Source organism: Peromyscus eremicus, chromosome 5 (genome assembly GCF_949786415.1).
Source record: "Peromyscus eremicus chromosome 5, PerEre_H2_v1, whole genome shotgun sequence".
In the NCBI taxonomy this organism is placed as follows: Eukaryota; Metazoa; Chordata; class Mammalia; order Rodentia; family Cricetidae; genus Peromyscus; species Peromyscus eremicus.
Genome location: NC_081420.1, coordinates 104,897,823 through 104,921,900, shown reverse-complemented (window position 1 = coordinate 104,921,900; position 24,078 = coordinate 104,897,823). Strand labels below are relative to the sequence as shown.

The following is a 24,078-nucleotide window of genomic DNA, read 5'->3' as shown; positions in this document are numbered from 1 at the left end:
ATGCTAGAAGTCTGGTACTATGGAGACTGAGGCAAGAAGATGGAGAGTTTGATGCCAGCCTGGGTTATAAGGTTAGAGAGAAGGGAAGGAGGGATGGAGGGTGGGAGGAAGGGAGGGAGGGAGGGAGGAAGAAAGATGGAAGGAAGCAAGGAAGGAAGGAAGCAAGGAAGACATGGGGGAGGGGAAGAGAGGGGATGGGAAGAGAAGGGAAAGGAATGGGAGGGACAGGAATAAAATACAGACTGGACAGAAGGGCACCCATGAAATCCGCACTGTTCCGTTCATTTCCAAGTTGACTTGCTTCTGCTCCACTTCTTTCACGAAGATCCACAGATTCTGACTGAGACCAGTGTCTCAGCTTAACCTGGGCCTTGCACAGGGTGTCAGACTATTCCTCTCCTTCCCCCACATGCCACAGGTTACAGAGCTGGAACAGGATTCTTGCCCCTGTTTAGCTGTTCACTATCTGTCCTGCCCATTGGGCCCACCTGCCCCCTGCACACCACAATCCCTGCTCCAGGGTCTCTGCTAGTCCCAGCCGCTGCCTGCCTTCCTCCTCCAATGCCCACTCAAGGGAAAGGGTCATCCCTCCCTGCTTGTACCCTTTCACCTGCCAGGATCTTCTCTGTGCTCTGCCATCTGGTTTTGTAGCCTTCCAGCTGTCACCCCCTCACTAATTGCTCCAATTATTGAACAACTGTTAAGCTCTAGGGACCTCATGGGATTGGTCCACACCCTTCTGGAATTTCCTTCTCCCCTGAGGCTAACATTCTTGACCTTGTGGCCACTCTCTGCTCTCCCCCCCACCTTAACAAATCGTTACCGGACACCTGCACACAAGAGCGTTGCTCTATCTGACCCCCCAAGTGCTGCCCTCCTGAAAGAAATGTCAGCCTACCACTGTAAGCCTCAGTTATGAGAGCCAGAATGGGACCTGGGATATCTGTGAATCCTACAGCATGCTTGATACCTAGGATACCTTGTGGGCATCCAATTTCTGTTTGTTTGGTTTTTTTTTTTCAAGTGGAATGCTAGCTTTTGTCATTCTAGCCTTCATTAGTTTTGAACTAATGAAATGTCATAATCTTATAGACATACTATCCTCTAGTTGTAAAACTGGAATATTCAGCACTCGAACTTTCTAATATCTTTTGGCTTGTGGGTCTGTCATTAATCACTGTCATTCACCTCAGTAATGTCCAGTACAAGGTGCTTGGCATACATTGGTTTCCCTTAAGCTACTAGTAGCGTGTGTTATAAAGAAAACCAGCTCAGTGGGCTAAGAGGTAGAGGACATCCTGAGTTAAACAAGCTCACTGGGGCTCTGTTCTGCGGATTACACGCTGTAAACCGCCAAGAAGAGAATATTTCATGCATCATTCCAAAAGCAAATTTACTGGGACCAACGCTTGCTGTGCTGATAAATGTCTGACAACTGGCTATGCAGGGAAAGTGCAGATGTGAAGAACTTGCCAATTTCGTAGTGTAAATACTCAGCCTTCAGGCTGGTGATATGTATCCCTGAAGGCAGAGTTAGTACAAGACGTACGTGGCCATACCCCATTCAGTATCCACGTGCATGGCCATACCCCATTCAGTATCCACGTACGTGGCCTTACCCCATTCAGTATCCATGTACGTGGCCATACCCCATTCAGTATCGCCACTATGCTCACACAGGAGACACAATAACCTCAAGAATGTGATTAAATGCAGTAACATAGTTAGAAACATGAATTCTGAGTATCTTTGCTTCTAACATGTTTTTATGAGTTACACTTCTATTGCTGTGAGAAAATACTTAGACAAAAGCAACTTCAGAAAGGGAGGGCTTAATCGGGCTCACAGTTTGAAGGTACAATCCATCATGGTGGGGAGGTTGGCAGTGGCATCCACAGTCAGGAAGCAGAGAGAGATGCATCCAGCTGCTTCACTTACTGTCTCTTTTTTATTCAGTTCAGTACCCCAGTCCATAGGGTAATGAATGGCACCCACATTCAAGGTGGACCTTCCCATTTCTGGTCATGCTCTTTAGAAAAACCGTAACAGACACATCCAGAGGCATGTCTCCTAGGTTGGTTCCAAATGCCCAAGTCCTAGGTTAACAAACCATTCATAACGATGACTTATTTCACTGTGTGTTCAGATCATTTAATTTTTAATATAGCCACATTTAACAGCCAGATCACACATATTCTCCAATTCTAGCCAAGTCTTCAAAGCCATGTTGATATCAGCCAGCTCCAGTATATCACTGGCATGTATCTCATTTTTGCATGGGGCAACAAAGGAAGCCAAGGTTTCTGGTGCCCCTTTCAAAGTGGGTGGCTCTACTCATGAGTACAAACCAACCTTAGAAATTCAATTAGCTCCATTTTACAGATGAGATGGTAACAATCAGTGTCTTCTAAAGGACAGTGACAACCTTTATTCCCCAGTGGCAAGTGCCTCACTGGGTTCCAGGCACCATTCTAGGCACTGGGCACAGCTGAGAAATGCCCATCACTGCTTGCAGTGACACGGTGAAGAAGATCTCACTGGTGACCAGTCGAAAGCTCTTGTTTAAGACCTTAGTGTCACAGTTAGGATCCCTACACAGCACTACACATATGGTCTTATACACAAACATGCACACATGCATACAGACATCCCCATATGCATGCATGCACGCACACAAACCTACACAATCGTGTGTGCACAGTCACAAATGCAAGCAGCCATACCTCCTATTCCTAGCTCATATTGTCTGGTCTTTCCCAGATCAAGTCCAGTGTGAACCGTAACAATGCCAAGTATGTGCTCCGAGGAGAGTCTGCTGGCACGATCTTCCGGGTCCAAGCTGACTCAGGAGATGTGTATGCCTTGGAGAGATTAGACCGGGAAAAGAAAACTGAGTACTTCCTTACTGCCCTCATTGTGGACAAGGAGACCAACGTAGACCTGGAACAGCCTTCCAACTTCACCATCAAGGTTCATGATATAAATGACAACTGGCCTGTGTTTACACGCCAGGTGTTCAACGCGTCTGTGCCAGAGATGTCAGCTGTGGGTATGTGCCTAGTCTGCCCTCTCCTCCTCTCCTCAAACCAGCCTGAAGGCACTCCTCACATCAGCCACCTCACTGCCTAGAGTCAGGCTCCCGTAAGTTCAAGGAAGTCGTTGTAATGCTGTGTTGCCTCGTTACACGATTTCAAAATTTGTCCCTAAAGGCTAACTTTTGACCTAGTCCCACACTAAACCCTGACCATCATCATAGATGGGTTCTAATCCTCATAATATGCTAAGCACTGACCACCCTGATAGCCTGGGCCCTGACCCTGATCCCAGACTATGTCATCACACCAGACACAGGCTTAGACTGTACTAGCCTGTCCTCATCCTGCTTCCAGAAGGTTCAGGAAAAGAGTGTCCAGGATCTGTGCTCAGGGCCCTGGGGCCAGACTTTTCTGAGAGAACCATAGAACTCCAGAGGCTGAGAAATGTGGTCCCCACCCCTCTGGAGGCTTCCCAATACCCTTCCCAGTCCTACATTCTCTCACCTTCAGAAGAGGCAAAATTATCCAGAACCCTCCTAAGTTTCTCTCTCAAACCCAAACATCTCCCCCTCTTCACTTTTCCTGTAACACACAAACCACCTGTTCTCTTAGTACCCTTCATGGCTGCTCTGACTGGGCTCTGCCATTGCTGGTACTTCACCCTCACAATGGCCCTCCTGGCACAAAGCAACCTTTCTTCCCCCAGCTTGGGTGGAAAGAACAGCAGAAAGTCATCTACTCCCACCAGGGAATGTGATGAGGGCCACTCATGAGCAGCTACACCAGAACTTTCTCTCCACAGGGACCTCTATCATCCGTGTGACAGCAGTGGATGCAGATGACCCCACTGTGGCTGGCCACGCCACTGTCATGTACCAAATCCTAAAAGGAAGCGAGCACTTCGCCATTGATAATTCTGGTCTGTATGACTAGCCCTTTTGGGCGGGTACCTATTTGGAGAGATTTGGGGACATGAATATTGCAGGTGCCAGTGCAGAGGGACCAGCCATTGATCCAGGGAAGGAATACATAACACACATAAAGACATGTTGGGGTAGGTTAGGAGAGGGAGCAGACAGGTGCCCAAGGCATGCATTCAAGTCCAGAATGAAAAGCAGGGTCTTTTCACCCAAGCAGAGACCAGGACTCAACAAAAATGCTGGTTGGAAGGTCTCTGTACATGCTGAGAGACATCAGATTCGAACCCTGCACTGCCACTCAGCTCTACAGTTCTTGGACAAGTCGATTAGTATCTATGAGCCTTACTTCCTTTGTCCAGAAAATAGGAACGCTCATAGTCCTTTGTGCAATAGCTCTGAAATCTGAATTAGATTATGCACAGACACAGTCATGCCGCATAATTTTTCGTGCCTTGTTAAGAGAAAAACTTTAGACCAATTAAATTTTATCAAGTTTAATTTTGCAAAGAACAGTTCACAAATTGGAACACCCCAGAAGCCAAACAAGTTCAGAGAAACCCCAGGGCTGCCACATAGTTGGGTGATATTTATAGTGCAGAAGAAAAAAAAAAAGCCTGCAGTCTAGAAACAGCTCAGTTGGTTACAGCTGGGGTGTCTGCCTTATTTGAACAGCTTTGAACAGGTGGCAGCCTATGATTAACTGAAGCACAGCTGCTGTGATTGGCTGAGCATACTCCTAAGTTAGGGGTTTGGTTTATTTACACACGACTAGGTTGCAGTTCATCACAGAAGGATTCAAGTTTGCAAAGTACAGAAGGCTTCTCAGGCCAAATTTGGTTCAGTTTAACACATTTGAAAAACTGTAAGTATTGAGTCTTGGAAGCATGAAAGAAGGCCAGTTAGACAAGCTAGGCCCACTGTCTTCCAGAAGATGAGCAAATACACAGTGCAACTGATACTTCCATGTGCACCAAGACAGACATCACTAATCCATCACAGCTCTCTCAGCACTAAAAATTGTAGCCACTTCTATATCTGTCAAGACAGACATCATTAATCAAGTACAGCATTCTCAGTACTAAAACATGGCACAGCCAACCACGTCTATTTGTACCAAGGCAGACATCACTAATCCATCATAGCAGGCTCACTCAGAGCCTGCAACTGGCCTTACGATATTTCTCAACATAAGGCTCTCTCTGGCTAGGAACAACTTGGACCCTACATTTGGCCAGCTTTTAGCCATAGGGGGCAAGGTATGGAGGCAGTGGGCTACAGTCCTGAGGTTCTCAATCTCAGGTGTATCGTGGAGTCCCCTATGTTTTCTCTAGGAACAATCTGGGCATCCAGATTTCCTCAAGGCTCCTCAGATAACACAATTCCTGTTGGGCCACTTTTTTTTTCAGGACTCATTTTCACAAAGGACAAAAACTTGGACAGAGAGACGCAGGCTGAGTATAAGATTGTGGTGGAAGCGCGAGATGCCCAGGGTCTTCGGGGAGAGTCAGGCACAGCCACTGTTCTGATCACGCTGGAAGACATCAATGACAACTTCCCCATCTTTACCCAGTGTAAGCTCCTCCCATAGAGCCTTAAGTAGACGGGAGCCGGGACAATCCAGACGCAGTGATTTGGGGGCTCTCAAAAGGGTACCCCAAACCTCTCTACATCTCCCCACATTCCCAGGGTGCTTCTGAAACCAGAATATGGAGACTCTGCTCCATCCTTATACATTGCTCCCAAGGTCCCCCAACTGTCCACTGATGGGTCCCTTCACAGACCAGACGAAAATCATACCACTGCTGATGCCACTACAGTACTTCAAGTCCCACTGTGAGGAAGAGGCAATGTCACCCAGATCCCATAGGCTTGGGAAACCTGGCCTCTGAGAATGAGAGCCCAGCTATAAAATCCCAGAAAATAGCGGTACAACAAAAGCCTGGCGTAAACCTACCCACAAATTGATTTTCCCTTTAAAAACCATCTGTCAAGAGCTTTTCCTGTGCCCTGGGGGAGATTAGGCAGGAAAAGCAAGTGGAGATGTTCATGGTACCCTCTAGCCCTGTTGTAATTCTGGCCTCTGTTGCCCCCCAAATTATCTAGTTCTGAAGTAGCTTTGTTGTATATGGCATAAGCTTCCTGAAGGCAAGATTTGTCTTTCTTGTCTATTGATGTTCCAAAGTACAGAATGAGCTTAGTACCTTAGTTGATGGAAGGATGAACAGACAGACAGAAGAAAAAGCAGGCCTCCTTGCCTTGGGACCCAGAATCCCATGGTCATAAGTTTCTTGCGTGTTTTCTGTAGCAAAATATTGTATGATATCCAGATAAGGCAGCACATGCCTGTGCCTCCAGCAACAAGAGACAGAAGCAGGAGAATTGTAAGTTCAAATCCAGACTGAGCTACAGAGCAAGCCTCTATCTCAAAAGTCCAAATGGTAGGGGTATAGGTCAGAGGTAGAGTGTTTGCCTAGCCTGGGTAAGATCTTTGGTCCAATTTCTATCACTCTGTGTGCGCGGGTGCGTGCGTGTGTGTGTGTGTGTGTGTGTGTGTGTGTGTGTGTGTGTGTGTGTGTGATAATATGAAAGGACAATTGTCTTAGCCATCTCATTAACTCATTGTGGTACTCTATGCGTATCAGCCACATACACATTTGCGGTGCCTGAAGACATCCGTGTGGGTAGCCCCTTGGGCTTTCTGTCTGTCATGGACCCAGATGAGCCTCAGAACCGGATGACCAAGTACAGCATCATGCAGGGCGAGTACAGGGACACCTTCACCATTGAGACAGACCCCAACCGCAATGAGGGTATCATCAAGCCCACAAAGGTATGTAGACCTGCAGTACTGAACCCATTCATGGGCCATTGAGTTCATAGCATCCGAAGGACACACTCAGGGGCTGTTTCTGAGCCACAGGCCATTGGAAGAGAATGTTCTTACACAGCTCAGAGGCGGTCATGTGATCATAGAGACTCTAACCCAGCATCTCAGGCTGAGTTGTTCCAGAAATAGACCAGGAACAAGGCTTTGGGTGTGAAATGTTTATTTGGGAAGTAATGCCTGCAAGCCTCAGAAGCAGTGACAAGTGGCAGGCAGCACAGAGCACGTCTCAGAATTGCAGCGAGAAGGTCAGGCGCTGGGGTAAGCAGCCACAAACCTTGCTGTGCTGACAGAGAGCACTTGTTCTAGAATCATTTCTGTTGTTATGATAAAATTACCTTGACCAAAGGCAACTTTTGAAAAGAGTGTAGTTGGCTTATAGTTCCAAGTTGAGTCCATTAAAGAGGTGTCACAGTGGTAGGAGCTTGAGACAGCTGGTCACATCACACCAACAGTCAATAGCAGAAAGAAATGAACGCACTCATATTTCCAGTCTTCAGCTCACAGCTAGCTTTCTTCTCTTACACAGTTCAGGACCAGGCCTAGGGAATGGTGCTGCCCACAATGGGCTGGGTCTTTCTACACTAATTAACAGTCAAGACAATCCCCTCCCCGCCACGCCCTGCCCCGCCCCCCCCCCCAGCCACTCCAGACAAACCCACAGGCAACCTGATCTAGGCAATTCCTCCGTTGAGGTTCCCTTCTCAGGTTATGGAAAATACGATTCCAGGTTATACGGAAAATTGGCATTTAGAACTCACCAGCACAGTGCCCACCAGCACTGTGTCCCAGGCAGTAGAAATCTCCCAGCATATATGTAAAAAATGTGCACCAGAGGGCACAAGGGACCATGGACAGAGGCTGCTGCTGGCAGCCAGCAAAGTCAGACTGACTGAATCCAGAAGAAGAGGGAGAGGAGCCTTCGTACTTTCAGAAAGTTCAGGTAGAGGACTGGGAATACACACACAGCCACCAGAACCCACAAAGCTCTCAGACAGTGGGGAAGACAGACAGACAAACAACAACAGAACATGTAGCTGGTATGTTCAGGGCTGTGCGAACAACGTCAGACAGGAAGCCGTTACCTCTGTCCAGAGCGGCTTCTGAGAGGGTTATGTCTTACTAGCAAACTCCTATTCGTTCCTCAAGACAAATAGGAAGGAATTTGCTAGGCAGACAAAAAAAAGGAGAAGTCTCTTAAGCAAAACCATGAAAGGTACTCCTTTGACTAGAACCACTAGGCTATGATCCCTTTGAGAGAGGGCTGGGGCTGTGTGTATCCTTAACACTTAGAACAGGGCTGAGGATGGAGGTGGGGCCAGTAGATGAAATGGACTAATGACAGCCACCGCACTTGCCACCCACGCAGCCCCTGGACTACGAACTCATCCAGCAGTACACATTCTACATTGAGGCCACAGACCCCACTATCAGACTCGGATACCTGAGCAGCACTGCTGGTAAAAACAAAGCCAAGATCACCATCAACGTCATGGACGTGGATGAGCCCCCTGTCTTCCAGCGACGCTTCTATCACTTCCAGCTGCCGGAAAACCAGAAGAAACCTCGGATAGGCACCGTGGTGGCCAAAGACCCTGACAAGGCTCAGCGCAACATTGGGTAAAGAGGTGGTGGGCATAAAGTGATAATGGTATGATGGTGCTGACACGGACTTGTAGCTAGAGTTTTCCTGCCTGGCCCACAGTCAAGACAAATCTCTGTCCGGCCAGTCCCACAGCCGCTCACACCCAACCAAGTAAACACAGAGACTTATACTGCTTACAAACTGTATGGCCATGGAAGGGCTTCTTGCTAACTGTTCTTATAGCTTATATTAATCCATTTCCATAAATCTATACCTTGCCACGTGGCTCATGGCTTACCAGCATCTTCACATGCTGCTTGTCATGGCGGCGGCTGGCAGTGTCTCCTCCCACCTTCCTGTTCTCTCAATTCTCCTCTCTGTTAGTCCTGCCTATACTTCCTGCCTGGCCACTGGCCAATCAGTGTTTTATTTATTGACCAATCAGAGCATTTGACATACAGACCATCCCACAGCACAGACTTCTTATGTCTAGTGGTCTGAGACCAAGGCTCAGAGAAGGACACTGGCTTCTCCCAACACCTTCATGGAAAAATGCAGAGGCTGGCCCTGGCTCTTTCCATTAACACCCTTGTCCTACCAGCTCCTATGATGTCCACCTTGTCTGGTCCAGGCCATCTCCTGTCCTTTGAAGGACTTTGGACCATAACTCACATTGGTCCCATCTATTGAGGCCTGAGAGTCAAGAGAGCAATCAGCAATCAGCAATGGTATATCTGAAGTCCCGTCACCAAAAATAGTTTAGAAATTAGTCTCCCAAAACACAAAGCCAGAAGCGTCGCTTTCACTTGGTGAAACCATACACGTCCACAAAGAAATTTGTGGTAGCTCCTGTTCCCACTGAGTTCATGGGTGGGCTCAGAGTGTGTGTTCCTTCATGACCACACCAACACACAGACACACTGATGCTGAATTTGTTGTTGTTGTTCGTATTCTTGCTGTCATTTGTTTTGGATTGTATCCTGCACATTTCATCAATACTTGTTCCTCATTCATTTTCCATGGCTATAACTTCATGGCTAGATAATTAATGAACAGCAGAGATCTGTTTATCTTAAGGATCTAAAGGCTTGGAAATCCAAGAGCACGGTGCCAGCACCTGATTGCCATTTAATGATGTCTTTCTCGCTGCCACATGGTGAGACATAATGAGCTTGCCAGTGTGTATCTTTCTTTGTCTTCTTAGAAAGCCACCAACCCACCTTGGGGACCCTACCCTCATGACCTAATCTAATCATTATTACCTCCTAAAAGCTTTATCTCCAAATACCGCAAATATATGACTTTGTGGATACCATTTCTAACACACCAGTGTCCTTGCTCGTCTGCCCTAACTAGATGTTCCTCCTCTACCCTCTGGGACAAAAGGAATATATAGATCTGCTCAGACTTCTTGGAGTCGTATAATATTTGGTAGTAAGCATGAATTCAATCCAACCTTATTTTACCCCACACATGTAGCCAGCTCTCTCAGCCCTGTTGACTAGATGTCGTTATTTCCCCACTGCTTGGGGTATATTTAAGTTCTTACATAGACCTGACTCTACCTTGGAATTGCCCACTCTATCTGTTCTTCTGTGGATTTCTACTTTAATGGAACAGCTTTCTGCTGAATTTTAATCTGTCTAACATAAGCCCTTCTCTCTCTGTTTTTTTTTATCCAATCTGAAATGACCATTCTTACATATGAACATTTTTTTCCTTCTTTTATGTAGCACACATTGGCCTTGAACTGCAATAATCCTCCTAGCTCTGCCTCTTGAGTACTGGAATTACAGGGTACATTCCACCACACCTGACTTCACATGAATTTTAATATACTTTCTTAAAGTATTTATATCCCAATGAGATTTTTTATTATTTATTTATTCCATGTGTTACGGGTGGTGCACACCACAGCACAAATGTGGAGGCCAGAGGTAACTTACAGGAGTCAGTTCAGCTCTCTCCTTGTACCACGTGGGACCCAGAGATTACAACTTGGGTCATCAGGCTTGGTCATAGGTACCTTTGGCCACTGAGCCATTTTGGTGGCCCAAGAACTGATTTTATATATCAATTTTGGAAAATCTGCTTTGTTTATTTACAGTACTGGGATAGATCCAGGGCTTCACAAGGCACTCTACCTACTGAGCAACACCCCTAGGCCTCTTTTATTTCTTTATTTTATTTTTTATTTTTTTTTTTTTGCAATTTCAGACAGGGTCTCACTAAGTTGACCAATCTAGCCATGAACTCACTCTATAGCCCAGGCGGACCTTGAAATTCTGCCTCAGCCTCCTGGAATGGTAGGCCTGCATCACCAGCCTAGCAGTGCTAGGTTTTCTTATAGAGAACAGAGCAAGCCTCTCCAGGTTTGGTACATCTCATGCATCTGGGGAGCACTATTTCACTGTCATTCTATTCTACGTGATTTATAATTCTATTTTTGGCTGTTTCTTTGATTGAAGACTTTATCTGAGAGGTTGAAGACTTTATCTGAGAGATTTTATTTTGTTTTTCTTTTACTAGTGGTGGAGGGATTGGAGGGTGGTGGTATAATATGTTCTGCGATGTAACACAGTTGTGTTGTGTCCATTTTTTTTTAAACTGAAAGATCAATAGTTTTATGTATTTTTAATTTTTTCTGACCAGTTAACTAAGATTTACCACTATTTTACCTTCATTATGTCTAATAACTTCTTTTTCCAGTGCAAGGGATAGAAGCCAGGGTCTGTGCACACAGTGCTCCACGGCTGAGCCCAGGACTGTAATTTTGCAACCCTGTGAACTTGGCCAGTTTGTTCTGCTTACCCTTCTGGCCCTCAGTGCCGTGCCACACGATGTTAAGCTTGCCCGTCCTGTTTACACGTTATTTCTGTTTGATAAATGCTCCAACTTTTACTTCTAACTTTTCTAGATTATTTGGCATTAAGCTGTCTCTTGAAAGGAGCATGCAGGCAGCCCGGCTTTGTTGTCCCAGCAGAGATGCTTTGCGTTCATCCTGCTTAGTGTTTTTTGTTGTTTTGTTTTTTAAGATTTATTTATTTACTATGTATACATTGCTCTGTCTGCATATAATCCTGCATGCCAGAAGAGAGCACCAGATCTCATAGATGGTTGTGAACCACCACATGGTTGCTGGGAATTGAACTCAGGACCTCTGGAAGAGCTGCCCGTGCTCTTAACCTCTGAGCCATCTCTCCAGCCCCTGCTTAGTGTTTTTATCATCTGTGCTGCCTCTGATCTTACCTTCCTTGTTTCTTGTTTGATATCTCCTAATTCTCAAATCTAATAGGTTTCCTCTTGCTTCTCATCTTAGCTATAATCCTTTTTTCTTATAAATATTTGACTAGAGATTTACTTCTATCTACAAAATCTTAAATGTTTTCTAGTTAAATGCATCACTCAAACATTCACCAATAGCTTTGTTTCAATTCCTTCCAAGCCAGTTTCCTACTTTTGATTGAGAAATCTCCTAAAATTTTGAAACATTTTTTTCTTTGCAGGAACAGGACCCATCTTTATGAATGATGTATTACCTAAGTTCATATATTTACATGTGTATAAAATCACTTTGCCTTCTTGTTTTAATGGCACCTGATGTACTTGTGTGATCTTCAGATCACAGACACTTCTCTTCACAAGTCCCACCTATGTGTTTTAGCATTCACCTTTGTGGGAACATCTATAGGACATCTAACTTCCCTCTCTTCTTAAGGAATCTACTTTTTTTGTTCCCGGGACTCTGAACTCTTCAGTTTTCTTACACAGCTGGGACATTCAAAGGACTATCAGCACACACCTAACTATTGCTATATTTTTCTAGTTATACCCAAATATTGATCACATCACTGTAGACTCAAGCCTTCTTCTTATCAGGAAAAATTCAGTTACTATATTTTGTATTACTTCATCTGTTTTATTTGTCATAGTTTCTCAGTAGTAGCAACTATCTTCATGCACACACATATACACATACACACACACAAGGGACAAATCCTAAAGTGCCTTCTCTGTCATGTTGAGGGCTTTGGAATCAGCAAAAGACAAGGAAAGCCATGAACCTCTTTCTTCCGGGCAGATACTCCATCCGCAAGACCAGTGACAGAGGGCAATTCTTCCGAATAACCAAACACGGGGACATCTACAATGAGAAAGAACTGGACAGAGAAACCCACCCCTGGTACAACCTGACTGTGGAGGCCAACGAACTGGATTCTAGAGGTGAGGGCCTTCATCTTCCAGGCCATCTGGGCTCTTCTTTTCCCTCATCCTTTCAAAGCTGACATGATTCATCATTTTGAACCTCCAAAGGTATTACCAGTCCCTGGGGAAGCAGTCTATGGCTGGGGTATGTTGAACTTCCATTTCTGAAAGTGCTCCTTGGACCAGTATCTTAGAGAGCACCCACAACCTTGTTGGCAGTACAGAATAATAGGGTACCACCCCAGACTAACTGACAACCTCATGTACATCGTAGTTCAAGAAGCACTGGGTAAAAACAGGCTGTTCTGGGGCCTCTGTAATGAGACTCACCAAAGTCACATGCTACACACAGTTTCTCAGGGTTTGGTCCAGGGAACAGAGACAGGATAAAGGCTGTGCCTGGACCAAATGCTGCATGACTCTTAGTATTAAATGCACTTAGCAAACACTAAGTTATATCTACACCAGTTAAAGAGCTGAGTTCAAAATAAGAAGCAGCTCTCAACTAGAGATTGTCAGGTTCTACAACAATTTGTGTAAATTCTGACCGATGCCAGGGGAGTTATGACAGTCACCCAGCAAAGAAGCATTCACTTTCCCATTGCACCCAGGTCCCTTGGGGGTCCCTGAGAGGGGATAACATTATTTAAATGAGTACATAATTATTTGTTCAATTGTATTTTAATCAGTTATATTTGTTTGCTTGATTTACTTACTAATTTAATTACAACCTCTTAAGATGCACTGAAGGTGTTTAGCTCTTGAATTCTTATAAGCAAACTTGTTCACATATGAAGGTCTACCCGCGTGTCCTCCTCCTCACTCTTTGCATCCATGACACAATCCTTGGCCCTGCAAAAAAAGTGGCCTCCGCCACACAGTGCCCCAGGACTATCCATTCAAACATCCACCAGCTCCGGAGGCCAGTGTCAGCTGGGCCCACTGTGGTGACAAGCTGTCTCTCCTGCAGGTAACCCCGTAGGTAAAGAATCCATTGTGCAGGTTCACATTGAAGTCTTGGATGAGAATGACAACCCCCCAGAATTTGCCGAGCCCTATGAACCTAAAGTGTGTGAGAATGCAGCCCGGGGCAAGGTGAGTTGGCCTCAAGTTGGGGAGGTAGGGGGAGGGCAATGTGTTTTCAGGCAGAGGGCTGAGGTGCAAACCTTCCTGCCCACCTAGAGTTCCCTCAGTTTAAAGTAACTCTATAACAGCCTGAATAAAATGCTATTCACATTTTACAGAAGGAAATTAAAGGAAGTGTCTGAAGAATGGGTCAGGGATGAGTGTGAGCAGGATAGCAGTAGACAAAGTGGCTTTGGGAAGACCATTCAAGATAGTGCTGCAGGTGACAGACAGCCATGGTCATGTCTGAACCCATCTTTGAACCCCAGGGTACTACCCCAAAACCACACTGACCATTTCCTATTTCTCACATTCCAGCTGGTAATACAGATCTCCGCAACAGACAAGGATGTAACGCCACCAAACACAAAGTTTAAGTTTGCCCTGAAGACCGAGGACAGCAACTTCACCCTCATAAACAACCACGGTGAGCAACAGAGCAGTCAGCTGGCTCTTAGAAGGGCAGAGGTGTCAGTTAAGAGTCTCAAAGCACTAGGATCAAAGACTAGACCAACGCGGGGTGACAGGTCTCCACGGGGTCTTTCAAGTCATGGGTTATTTTGTACAACTCTCATCATATACATTATACAGTTGGTTGTGCTGTGGTCAAAGCCAGCTGGCCAGGCTTCATGGTCCATGGGACATAGTCTGTAGGGTTAACTTTACCCTGAAGAGGCTTCACTGAAAAGGAACACAAAATAGATACAGGGATGTAGGCAGCCAGCTCAGTCCAAATTATCCAAAGGCCCCTTCTAATACTGGAATTTCAGTCTCAACAAAACTACAAGTTTTCATATCATTCCAAAGGGCCCAAACTGGAAATAGGAAGTCATGAATCCCAACAATGCAATGAGTTTTGTTGCAGTTCGGCCAGAGCGAGTATTTATCATAAAGTGGTCCCTGAACAGGATCTGGTCCACCAATCACAGCATAGCATAGCACATCTGTTCAGCCAATCAAAGCCCAGAGAGTCTTGTGAGGTCAGAAGTGCCCAGGCAGAGCTCTGGTGAAGACGTATGTATTAAAGTGATGATCCTGGTCTGATTTACTTCCATCTAAAAGTGGCCAGGCTTCCATGGCCTCTGCTTCCACGGCCTCTGCAACAGCCTAAGAAAAATAGACACCCTTGGGTGTGAATATAGCAACTGTTCACCCAAACATGGGAGGAAATCTCCCTGTCCTTGAAACTTACTGAAACTTCCCATTGTCATCTTCGGAGAAGACTAGGGAAGAGGGTCCCTCAGAGTGAGGGGCAGGTACAAGCGATCAGCCACAGACCCATCAAGCAAGATGAATACCATGGCCTACAAACGAGGAAGGTAGCTGTGCTGTGCTGACAGTTAATGATACAATTCAACACTCAGAAAATAACATTGTAAAAATAGCTGTCACCCCATTTCCAATGTGTACCTCAAATGAACTAAGTAGAATTGGCATCCTACCACAGACTGGGGAATTTAGGAGCTACCCCAAACACACATCCTGCAAGCAACAGAAGACAAGCCTATTGGTCTCAGAGTCATTTGCATACAAATGTCCTGCCTATCAGAGTCTCTTATTTCAATTTCATCATATGTCAGTGGCCTGTCGTTTGTTCTTAGTTACAATAGCCTTAAAACTGAAATGTAATGTAAATTATGAATAATGAGATGAAATTGGCTTTCATTTTAAATTCTTGGCTTTTGGCTGGTCTTGTATGTGCCCAACCTGTATGGCTAAGTCCTCTGAAACCTACAAAAGGCAGACCATGAGTGCCCAGAGTCACTGAGCAGCAGCAGCAGCAGCAACAGCATGTGTGTGTGTATGCATGCATGCATGCTTGTGTGAGATTTTGTGTGTGTGTGTGTGTGTGTGTGTGTGTGTGTGTGTGTGTGTGATGTAAGGGAAAGGAGGGGTCTGAAAATCAGGATGTTCAAGAAGCTCCCCCGAGGATGCTCCTATGCAGCAAACCAATGATCAGCACTGGGGGTGGGGGGTATTGTCACAGAAACTGGTCCTTGGTTGCAGAATGCCCAGGGACACCCTCTCCCAGTGACAAATGTAATCAGTCAGTGCCACTGGGAACCCAGGCTAGTGTTTACAGTTATAAACCTCCTTTGCAATGATTCAGAGGCAGCATAAAGATGTCAGCCCAGTGCCCAAAGAAAAAGCATTCTTTTCTCAATTGTGTGTGGAAGCTTGAAACAATATAGTAATGAGCTGAGCACAAAAGAAAAGGCCCTGCTATCAGGATGGGATTGGATAAGGGTAGTAGGTAGGTAGACCCACTGACCACAGGAACAGAGAGTTGGGGTTATATTCTGACAGAGCCATTCTTCCAGGCTGGGTCAAAGCAGCTGTTCAAACTACATCCTCTGCAAAGGGACAGGCCTATGCTCAAGGGGCTGAAACATGAGGCAGGGAGCAAAGAGAGCAGTGAAATCACCCAAGAGGAGGCAGCTTCCCCCTAAAGGTGCAAGAGTGCCAATGCTCCTGGTAGAGCCTCACTTTGTGGTCCTGATGTTTCCAGACAATACCGCCAATATCACGGTCAAGTATGGGCAGTTTGATCGGGAACATGCCAAGTTCCACTACCTACCGGTGCTCATCTCAGACAACGGGGTGCCCAGCCTGACTGGAACCGGCACGCTAACAGTGGCTGTGTGCAAATGCAATGAACAAGGCGAGTTCACCTTCTGTGAGGAGATGGCCGCCCAGGCAGGCGTCAGCATCCAAGCGCTGGTAGCCATCTTCCTCTGCATCCTCACCATCACAGGTCAGTGTCTCACGGGACAGGGAAGAGACGCTGAGAAGGCTTCACAGAAGAGGTGGGGTCCCAGCCCAGTCCTGCACCACCCTGGACCTCATGCTTCCTTGTATAGGGTACAGAGATAACAGATGTAGAGCCCCACCAACCCAGTGCTTAAGTGGGTAGGGAAAAGGAGAGATGAGAAGCAAGACCATTCTTCAAGCTAGCTCCATTTCAAAGTCACCTGGGGCCAGGAGTGTAGCTCAGTGGTAGAGCATGTGTCAAGCACCAGGTTCAAGCTCCACCATTTCAACAAACAAGAAAGAAAAAAAAGGAGAAAGAAAACATACACGACATTCATACATTCACTACATATATTTTGAGTTGCATACACTATTCCAGGTGTTGTTTGGAGCACTGATTTACATTATAACTATTATTTATTTTATTCATTTATTTTGAGACAAGGTCTCACTGTATAGCCCCGGCTGATCTGGAATTCGCTATATAGAGCAGGCTGGCCTGGAACTCACTTACATTTGCCTCCAGAGTGCTGGGATTGAAGGCGTGCACTACCACTCCTGGCTTTAATTGTATCTAAAATTCCTTTATAATGGAAAGCTTTGAGGCTTCTAGCTTGGAATTTCACCAGGGGATTTCTTTGCTTTTACAGACTTCCTCCAGCTTTAGGTTTTTTTGTCTTTTTGTTTTGTTTCGTTTTTCCTTTGTTTTTTGAGCCTTGTCACTTTCAGGGCATTTAGGCTCCGCCTAGGTTTCACATTCCCAGGAAACAGACCTCAGACAGGATTTGTGAAGGGCAAGCTTCCAGGAAAGGTGTTTAACCTTGTTAGCCAGCCTCATTCCCCTGAGGCACCAGGAGGTTTCTCCTTAGCGTTAGCACCCAGGAGAGTGGGGCTTCTCCGGCCCATTCGGTTGAGGGGTGAAGGCTCCTTCCAGAAAGCACTTTCTCTCTGCTGCAGCAGCCCATGCACGACACTGACAAGCTAGGATGCTGTGAGGTACGGACAGCAACTGCTCCATCCAGGCCTCTGAGCTTCCCACTGGGTGTGTCCATTTCCTGGACATTAGAGACAGACTTCCTTTTCATAATAATAGTGATGATGATAAAAGAATTGATGCCACCCACAGAACCCCATCATCACCTTCCCAAAATACTAGTGTTACAGAGCAGTCACTGTATCCACTTTGCAGACAGGAAAACTGAGGCGTGGAGAAAGGCCTCATCAGGCCATCCCCGCTTTATGTATGTAACAGATTATTAACTAACTCAAGGCTAGAAACACAGAGGAAATGGCTTCAGCCTCACTGAGGGAACTCTCTGCCACAGATCAAGGACCTTCCCACAGCCATTCCAGCCCAATTTTCAGCAGGGTCGGTATTATGCCACTGACTCATACTTTGGTCCAAACCAGATCTGTATTGGCCAGGTGCTGGCAGTGGCCCTGGGAGTCTGGGCTGGCCCCAGGAATCTGTAGGGAGGAGGGGGCAGGGGCACTCTCCCCCACTCCACCCCCACCTCTCCCCCGCGCACCCTGTCTGACCCAAGCCTGTTGTTCTGACTCCCTGGCTGGCAGTGATCACCCTGCTCATCATCCTGAGGCGGCGGCTCCGGAAGCAGGCTCACGTACATAGCAAGAGCGCACTTGAGATTCACGAGCAGTTGGTCACCTATGACGAGGAGGGCGGCGGCGAGATGGACACCACCAGCTACGACGTGTCGGTGCTCAACTCTGTGCGCGGCGGGGGCACCACCAAGCCCCTGCGGTCCACAGTGGACGCCCGGCCAGCCGTGTACTCAGCGGTGCAGAAGCCGCCGCGGCTGGTGCCTGGGTCGCCTGGCGGGCCCAGGGAGATGGCCACCATGATCGAGGTGAAGAAAGAAGAGGCAGACAATGACGGCGGTGGCCCCCCCTACGACACGCTGCACATCTACGGCTACGAGGGCTCAGAGTCCATCGCAGAGTCACTCAGCTCCTTGACCACCAATTCCTCCGACTCTGACATCGACTATGACTTCCTCAACGACTGGGGACCCAGGTTCAAGATGCTGGCGGAGCTGTATGGCTCAGATCCCCGGGATGAACTGATGATCATCTAAGGTTGCCAAGCTCTCGGCCAGGAGACCCAAATTCATTGCAGCCTAAATGAGACACATCATAAACCACCTTCCCTGATTTCCATGGAGTGACACAAACTTTCTAGCTCAGCACCCCTTGCCTCTGGGTACCAAAGACCTTTCCATCGCCAAGGTAGCAAATTCCAGGTCCTTTTAATATCTAGGGACAGAGACATAGTTTGTTGATGGCCACTCTAAATACCGGAAAAATGAGGCTAGTGTTTTGTCTGGGCTCTCACACTGTCCGGTCCTCCCGTACACCCCACCATACTCTCAATCTGTTCTAGACTTCTGTCCCTTCAAAACTGCCAAGCAAAGCTACCTATGCTGAACTTTGAGGAGTCTTCCCCAAGGGTCCCTGAGCCCCTGGTAGGGCTGTCTGTCTGAAGGCAGAAGACTGGATGGCACGAGCTGTGGGACAGGACTCTGAAGCCCAGTCCCAAGGGAGGCTGTAACTGATCCATTTTGCCTGCTCTCTCAGGAGTCCCAGCACTCTTGTGCCTCCCTCTCACCTACCCAGTGCCCAACTCCCTCCCCCCAGCCCCTCCCCAGGCCTGTCCAGGGAGGAAGGAGACTGTCTGCCGCTCCTGACCTTGGGTCCTGAGGTGATCCGGCAGGCCTGCAACTCCATTAACTGCTTTACTGAGCAATGATCCATTCTGTCGACTTCAGGGAAATGGCTTGTTTAATTCGAAGCAACTGTGAATTCACCCAGGAAGGACTGTGGAGACCTGTGACAGGTCATAGAGCAAGGATAGCCTCCAACCCACTCACCAGAAAGATCCTGGGAAAGCTAAGAAGGCCACCTGACACTCAACCCTGCCCTGGTTGCCTGTGGGAGGCACCTGCTTGCCCAGTCACTCACACCCCCTTTTCTCTTACTATCTGCTTATCTCTAGGAGGTATCCCAGATGCAGCCTCAGCGAGCCTGGCTGATGTCCCAAATCAAACCTAACTGCATCACAGAGCCACCATGCCGTTGTCTTTTCCTCTAGTTGCCACATCTCAGGGAATGACCCCCCGGGCACACCCTGCAGAATGTAAGGCCCCCGGCCCTTCCCAGGAGCAGTGGCATCTCTGGATCTCTCCAAAGAGGTCCAGGCAAGGCAGAACTGTGCCTTCAGCTCACCCTCCATTGTGGACCCCTCCCCCAACAAGGCCTCTCTGCAGGGGATTGTAGATAGCACTGGAGTTTGTTTAACCAATAATTAGGTTTTCTTATTTTTTTTTTTTTTACTAATAATACTTACAACTTTCTAGTTCTCACAAACGTAGAATAAGGGTTTTTTTTGCATAATAAGCAGGTTGCTATTTAGGTTAGCAATTTTAATTCAGGTTTTTTAGTTGAATGAACAATTCCTGTAAGTTTTTATTTCCCGTTGTAGTGATTGCTGTAAGGATAACGACTATATATTAGTCACCCTGGTGCATGAGATGTACTGTACCTTTTTATATCTAAATAAAGACATCTTGAAATTCTTCCACTTCTAGAACTGAGAGCTCGTATGAAACACATACACATGCATGCATGCAAATGCACACACGGTCACATACACACACATGCATACACATGTACACCTGCTGCCAGCCTCATCAGAGGAACTCAGAGGACAAGGGCACTTGTGAGTCACGAAGTGAATTATGGGCCTAGATAAGTGGCCCATTGGTTAAATGTGTGTACTACTCCTGCAGAAGACCCGAGTTCTGTTCCCAGCATCCATGTTGGGCGGCTCACAACTACCTGTAACTCTAGCTTCAGGGCATCTGATGCCCTTTTCTGGCCTTAGAGGATACGTGCACTCAAGTGTGCATGTGTCTGTACACACATAATTAAAAATAAGTCTATTCTTTAAAAAAGAAAACTAATTGTGACAGAAAATGAGGAAGATCCAGTTCAGCTTTCTGTCACTCAGGGCTCCCCCCCCATGCTCTGTGCGTGCCCTACCCCCACACCTCCAGTCCATGCATCAGTCAGGGCTGCTGCTTGGATGGGAGTGGCAGGAACAGGGGGCTTCAACACCATTTACCATTTACACTCAGCAAAGAAGCAGGCTCTTTCCTGGGCACATGGGGCATCTGGATTCCAAAGAATATGCCTGAGCTTGTTGAAATCTTCTGCAGAAAAGCTTCCTCCTCAACTTTTGAGGGTTTGGTCAGCTCCTTGCTAGCTTTGGCCAAGATACCTTTCATGTTAAAGAGTCACAGCCAGTGAGGACTGTCTCTGACAAGCTCAAAGCTTTGAGTTCTTGAGTTGCTCCAAATCAAGTCAAATGAACAAGACCTTGCCAGAGAGGTTGTCCGGGGAACCCCCAGATAGCTCAGCGAGTCACCGAAAACAGGTTTGGAGATGCACAGCCTCCCCCCACCCCCAGGGGGTGCTCTTTCCATGGCCGCCAGTGTTCTCCAGTGGTTGCGCTCTCAGAAGCAGTGCTCCGAGGTTCCAGGGGTGGGAGACAGACCTTGGCGGAGTTACACCACCACAAAGCTCACTGTCCTTAGCAGAATTTAGCCTTTTTATATTTTTCTTGACTAGATGCTCCCTGGTAGTTGTGAGGTTGGCATTTACGTCCAGAGTTGCCAGTAACCTCATCACTTCCATATAGGAGAGGTGGTCTGCATTTTGCTGTTCCTGTGGATGTCACCTCCTCTGGCTCAGGGTTCCTATCTGAGTGCGTTTGTTCTAAATCAGTCTTCCAGGAGAACTCTCTCTAACTTCTTTTCCTAGAAGTACTCTCCCTCTAATCCCCCCCCCCCCACACACACACACACATACTCCCTAATCTCCTCTAGATGAAGTCCTGACCCTCCACCAGGGTCTGACTTTCCTGGCCATTCTGGCCACCTCCTCTGCTTGGCTCCTATTCACTCTGAGTCACAAGTGACTCCCATGAAGGCCGAGGGCCACTTTGAGGCCTGAGACTTTCAGTGGATGTCACGGTAGGGTACAAACCCAATGTTCTCTGGAATTGTCTGACTGCTTGCTCCAGTGGCCCTGGGCTCCCAGGCTGAGAAGAGAGGAGCAATATCTCAGCCCAGCTACTCTCCAAGACCAAATCATGATGGCCCCGTGACCTTCATTGCACAGAAGACCAAGGTGAGACCCAAAGTGCGGTACGACGATACCAGAGCCATACAATAAGAGGCCTAGTTGGGCCTAGAACCTACCTCCTGGCTTCTTTCCTAACTAGGAGCTGGAGACTGTGCCAGGAAGCACCAGGGCTCTGGCCATCAGGAAGTCAGGAAATTCCCACTAGGGGGCGCGCTGCATTTACAAATACTGGGTCCTAACCAGTAGCCCAGTTTCAGCCACCCTAACAGATGGCAGGCCCTGGGAGTTCCTTGCTTTGACTGAGAGTTGTATTTAAAAGAGTGAATTCCTGGCTCTGCCTCCCGAGTGCTGGGATTAAAGGTGTGTGCCACCACCGCCCGGCTACCAAGTGAGTTCCAGGAAAGGCGCAAAGCTACACAGAGAAACCCTGTCTCGAAAAAACAACAACAACAACAAAAAGAGTGAACTCCAGGTCTAGCAGAACAATCTTGACGGCTCTCATCTGGAAAGGCAGGGACGCACTCACACTCCCTGCCTAGAGCCAGGGTACCTGCAGCTTCCAGCAGCCCAGCGTCCTTGAGTTTATGAGCATCACAGTGTACCCCATCCCCTTTCTCTACCCTGTCACCTCTCTCCCACCCTTGGGGAATGTGTGTGTCAATGTGCTCCCCACCCAACATATACACACGCACACACACACACACACACACACACACACACACACACACACACACACTCCAAGTGAGTCTGGAGGGTTCCTTTGGGACCAGAAACAATAAGTTCTTCTTACATGTCCTTGTTCTATGGCCTTGCAGGTCAAAATTCCTTACAAAGTCTGCTGTCGTTGAGGTGACACGTGGAGCCACTGACTCCCACAACCAAGGCATCCAGCAAATGTCCCTTCCGAGGATCAGTCCATGAGACATGTACCGGGTGTATCTACCTTGATCCTAAGGGCAGGGCCATTTACAAATCAAAACTGGAAACAGAGTCAATATTCAGCACTAAGAGGTTGGTTAGGTAGACCGTGGAAGAGCCGTAAAGCGGCGTGAGCAGAGGTTGGTGAGATGGCTCAGCAGTTAAAAGTATCTGTTGCCCTTTCAGAGGACCCGGCTTTGCTTCCCAGCAGCCACCTGGCAGCTCACCGCTGTCTGGAATTCCAGTTCCAGGAGATTTGATACTTTCTTCTGGTCTCCGTGGGCATCAGGCACACACAACGTTGCATATACATACGAGTGGGACAAAAGTTCATACACATAAGAGAAAATAAATAAATCTTTAACAACCACAACAACAAAAACCCGGCAGCCATTACAACCCATGAGGTGAGCTTAAATTTAATTCAAATTTAAGTACATTACACTCAGGCCCCAGGGTTTTCCTGGTAAACACCCAGGTTATGACATTCTGAGTAATTTCCAAGTTTTCTACTATCAACACACATTCTCAAAACCAGAGAAACATTTTCATGTTAATCTGTAAAGTAACTGCAAAGCGGTGAATTGATCAGTTTTTCTCCATCAGTTTTAAACATTGAAAGACTTTGTTTTAAAACAAATTTTCTAACTTTGCTACTGATGCAACAGAATTTTTAAAGTAAACTAAGTTGTGTGGGCTTTGGTTTTGGTTTGGAAGGATTGGATGGGTTATTTTGTTGTTGTTATTTGTTTGTTTGTTTTTGTTGTTTTTGTTTTGAGACAAGATCTCGCCAAGTAGCCCAAGTACAAATTTTAGACTCTCCAGGCCCACCTCCCTCCAAAGTGCTGGTATCACAGGTGAGCCACTGTTCCTTACTACTGAACTGCTTCTGAAGTCAATACTTCTGACCCCAGAAAAACTGTTTCTGGAGGGTCAACTTTTTGTTTACTTCTAACCATTTCTCTGAACTTGGTCTGTGGGGCTTCAATCTCTTCCTGTCTAGAATTCTTTACCCCTGAATTTCCAGCAGTTTTCAGGGTCTATGGGAGGAGAGAGCCGGTTTTCCAAGCAGGCAATACTGCTCACCCCAAACAATCCTGTGATGCATAAAATGTCTAATGTTCCTCTTTGTTTGGGACACAAAAGAAATGATTGGGGTGAGTCTCCTATTAAGAGATCACCTATTAAGAGATCACCTGTGCTGTCTGGGAAATCTGTGGGTGCACAAGCTTTCAGAAACTTTATGACACTTTGCAATGCTCTTGTATAGCCTGGACTCAGGTGCTGCTAACTTACAATGAACCTGAGTCATGGTTGCTGGGGGGATGGTTAACACTTTTCCCTGGAAGCTGTGCAGAGCAACAGGTTTGTTTCCATATGAGGCACTGCACAGGATGTGAGTCTTCACACACACACACACAGAGAGAGAGAGAGAGAGAGAGAGAGAGAGAGAGAGAGAGAGAGAGAGAGAGAGAGAGAGAGAGAGAGAGA

The 24,078-nt window shown here is 46.9% G+C and overlaps 1 protein-coding gene across 1 annotated transcript in view; it reads left to right on the top strand.

Annotated features, from left to right (window-relative positions):
• The window catches only part of Cdh5 (cadherin 5), a 39,996-nt gene extending 21,318 nt beyond the window's left edge, over positions 1 to 18,678 (top strand). The window contains exons 3-12 of the mRNA XM_059264252.1: positions 2,761 to 3,049; positions 3,838 to 3,954; positions 5,362 to 5,526; positions 6,598 to 6,785; positions 8,209 to 8,459; positions 12,506 to 12,648; positions 13,601 to 13,725; positions 14,074 to 14,182; positions 16,265 to 16,510; positions 18,079 to 18,678. Coding sequence (XP_059120235.1) covers positions 2,761 to 3,049; positions 3,838 to 3,954; positions 5,362 to 5,526; positions 6,598 to 6,785; positions 8,209 to 8,459; positions 12,506 to 12,648; positions 13,601 to 13,725; positions 14,074 to 14,182; positions 16,265 to 16,510; positions 18,079 to 18,602 — 2,157 coding nt within the window. The 3' untranslated portion in view covers positions 18,603 to 18,678. The remainder of the gene's footprint in view (positions 1 to 2,760; positions 3,050 to 3,837; positions 3,955 to 5,361; positions 5,527 to 6,597; positions 6,786 to 8,208; positions 8,460 to 12,505; positions 12,649 to 13,600; positions 13,726 to 14,073; positions 14,183 to 16,264; positions 16,511 to 18,078) is intronic.
• Positions 18,679 to 24,078: the final 5,400 nt, after the last annotated feature.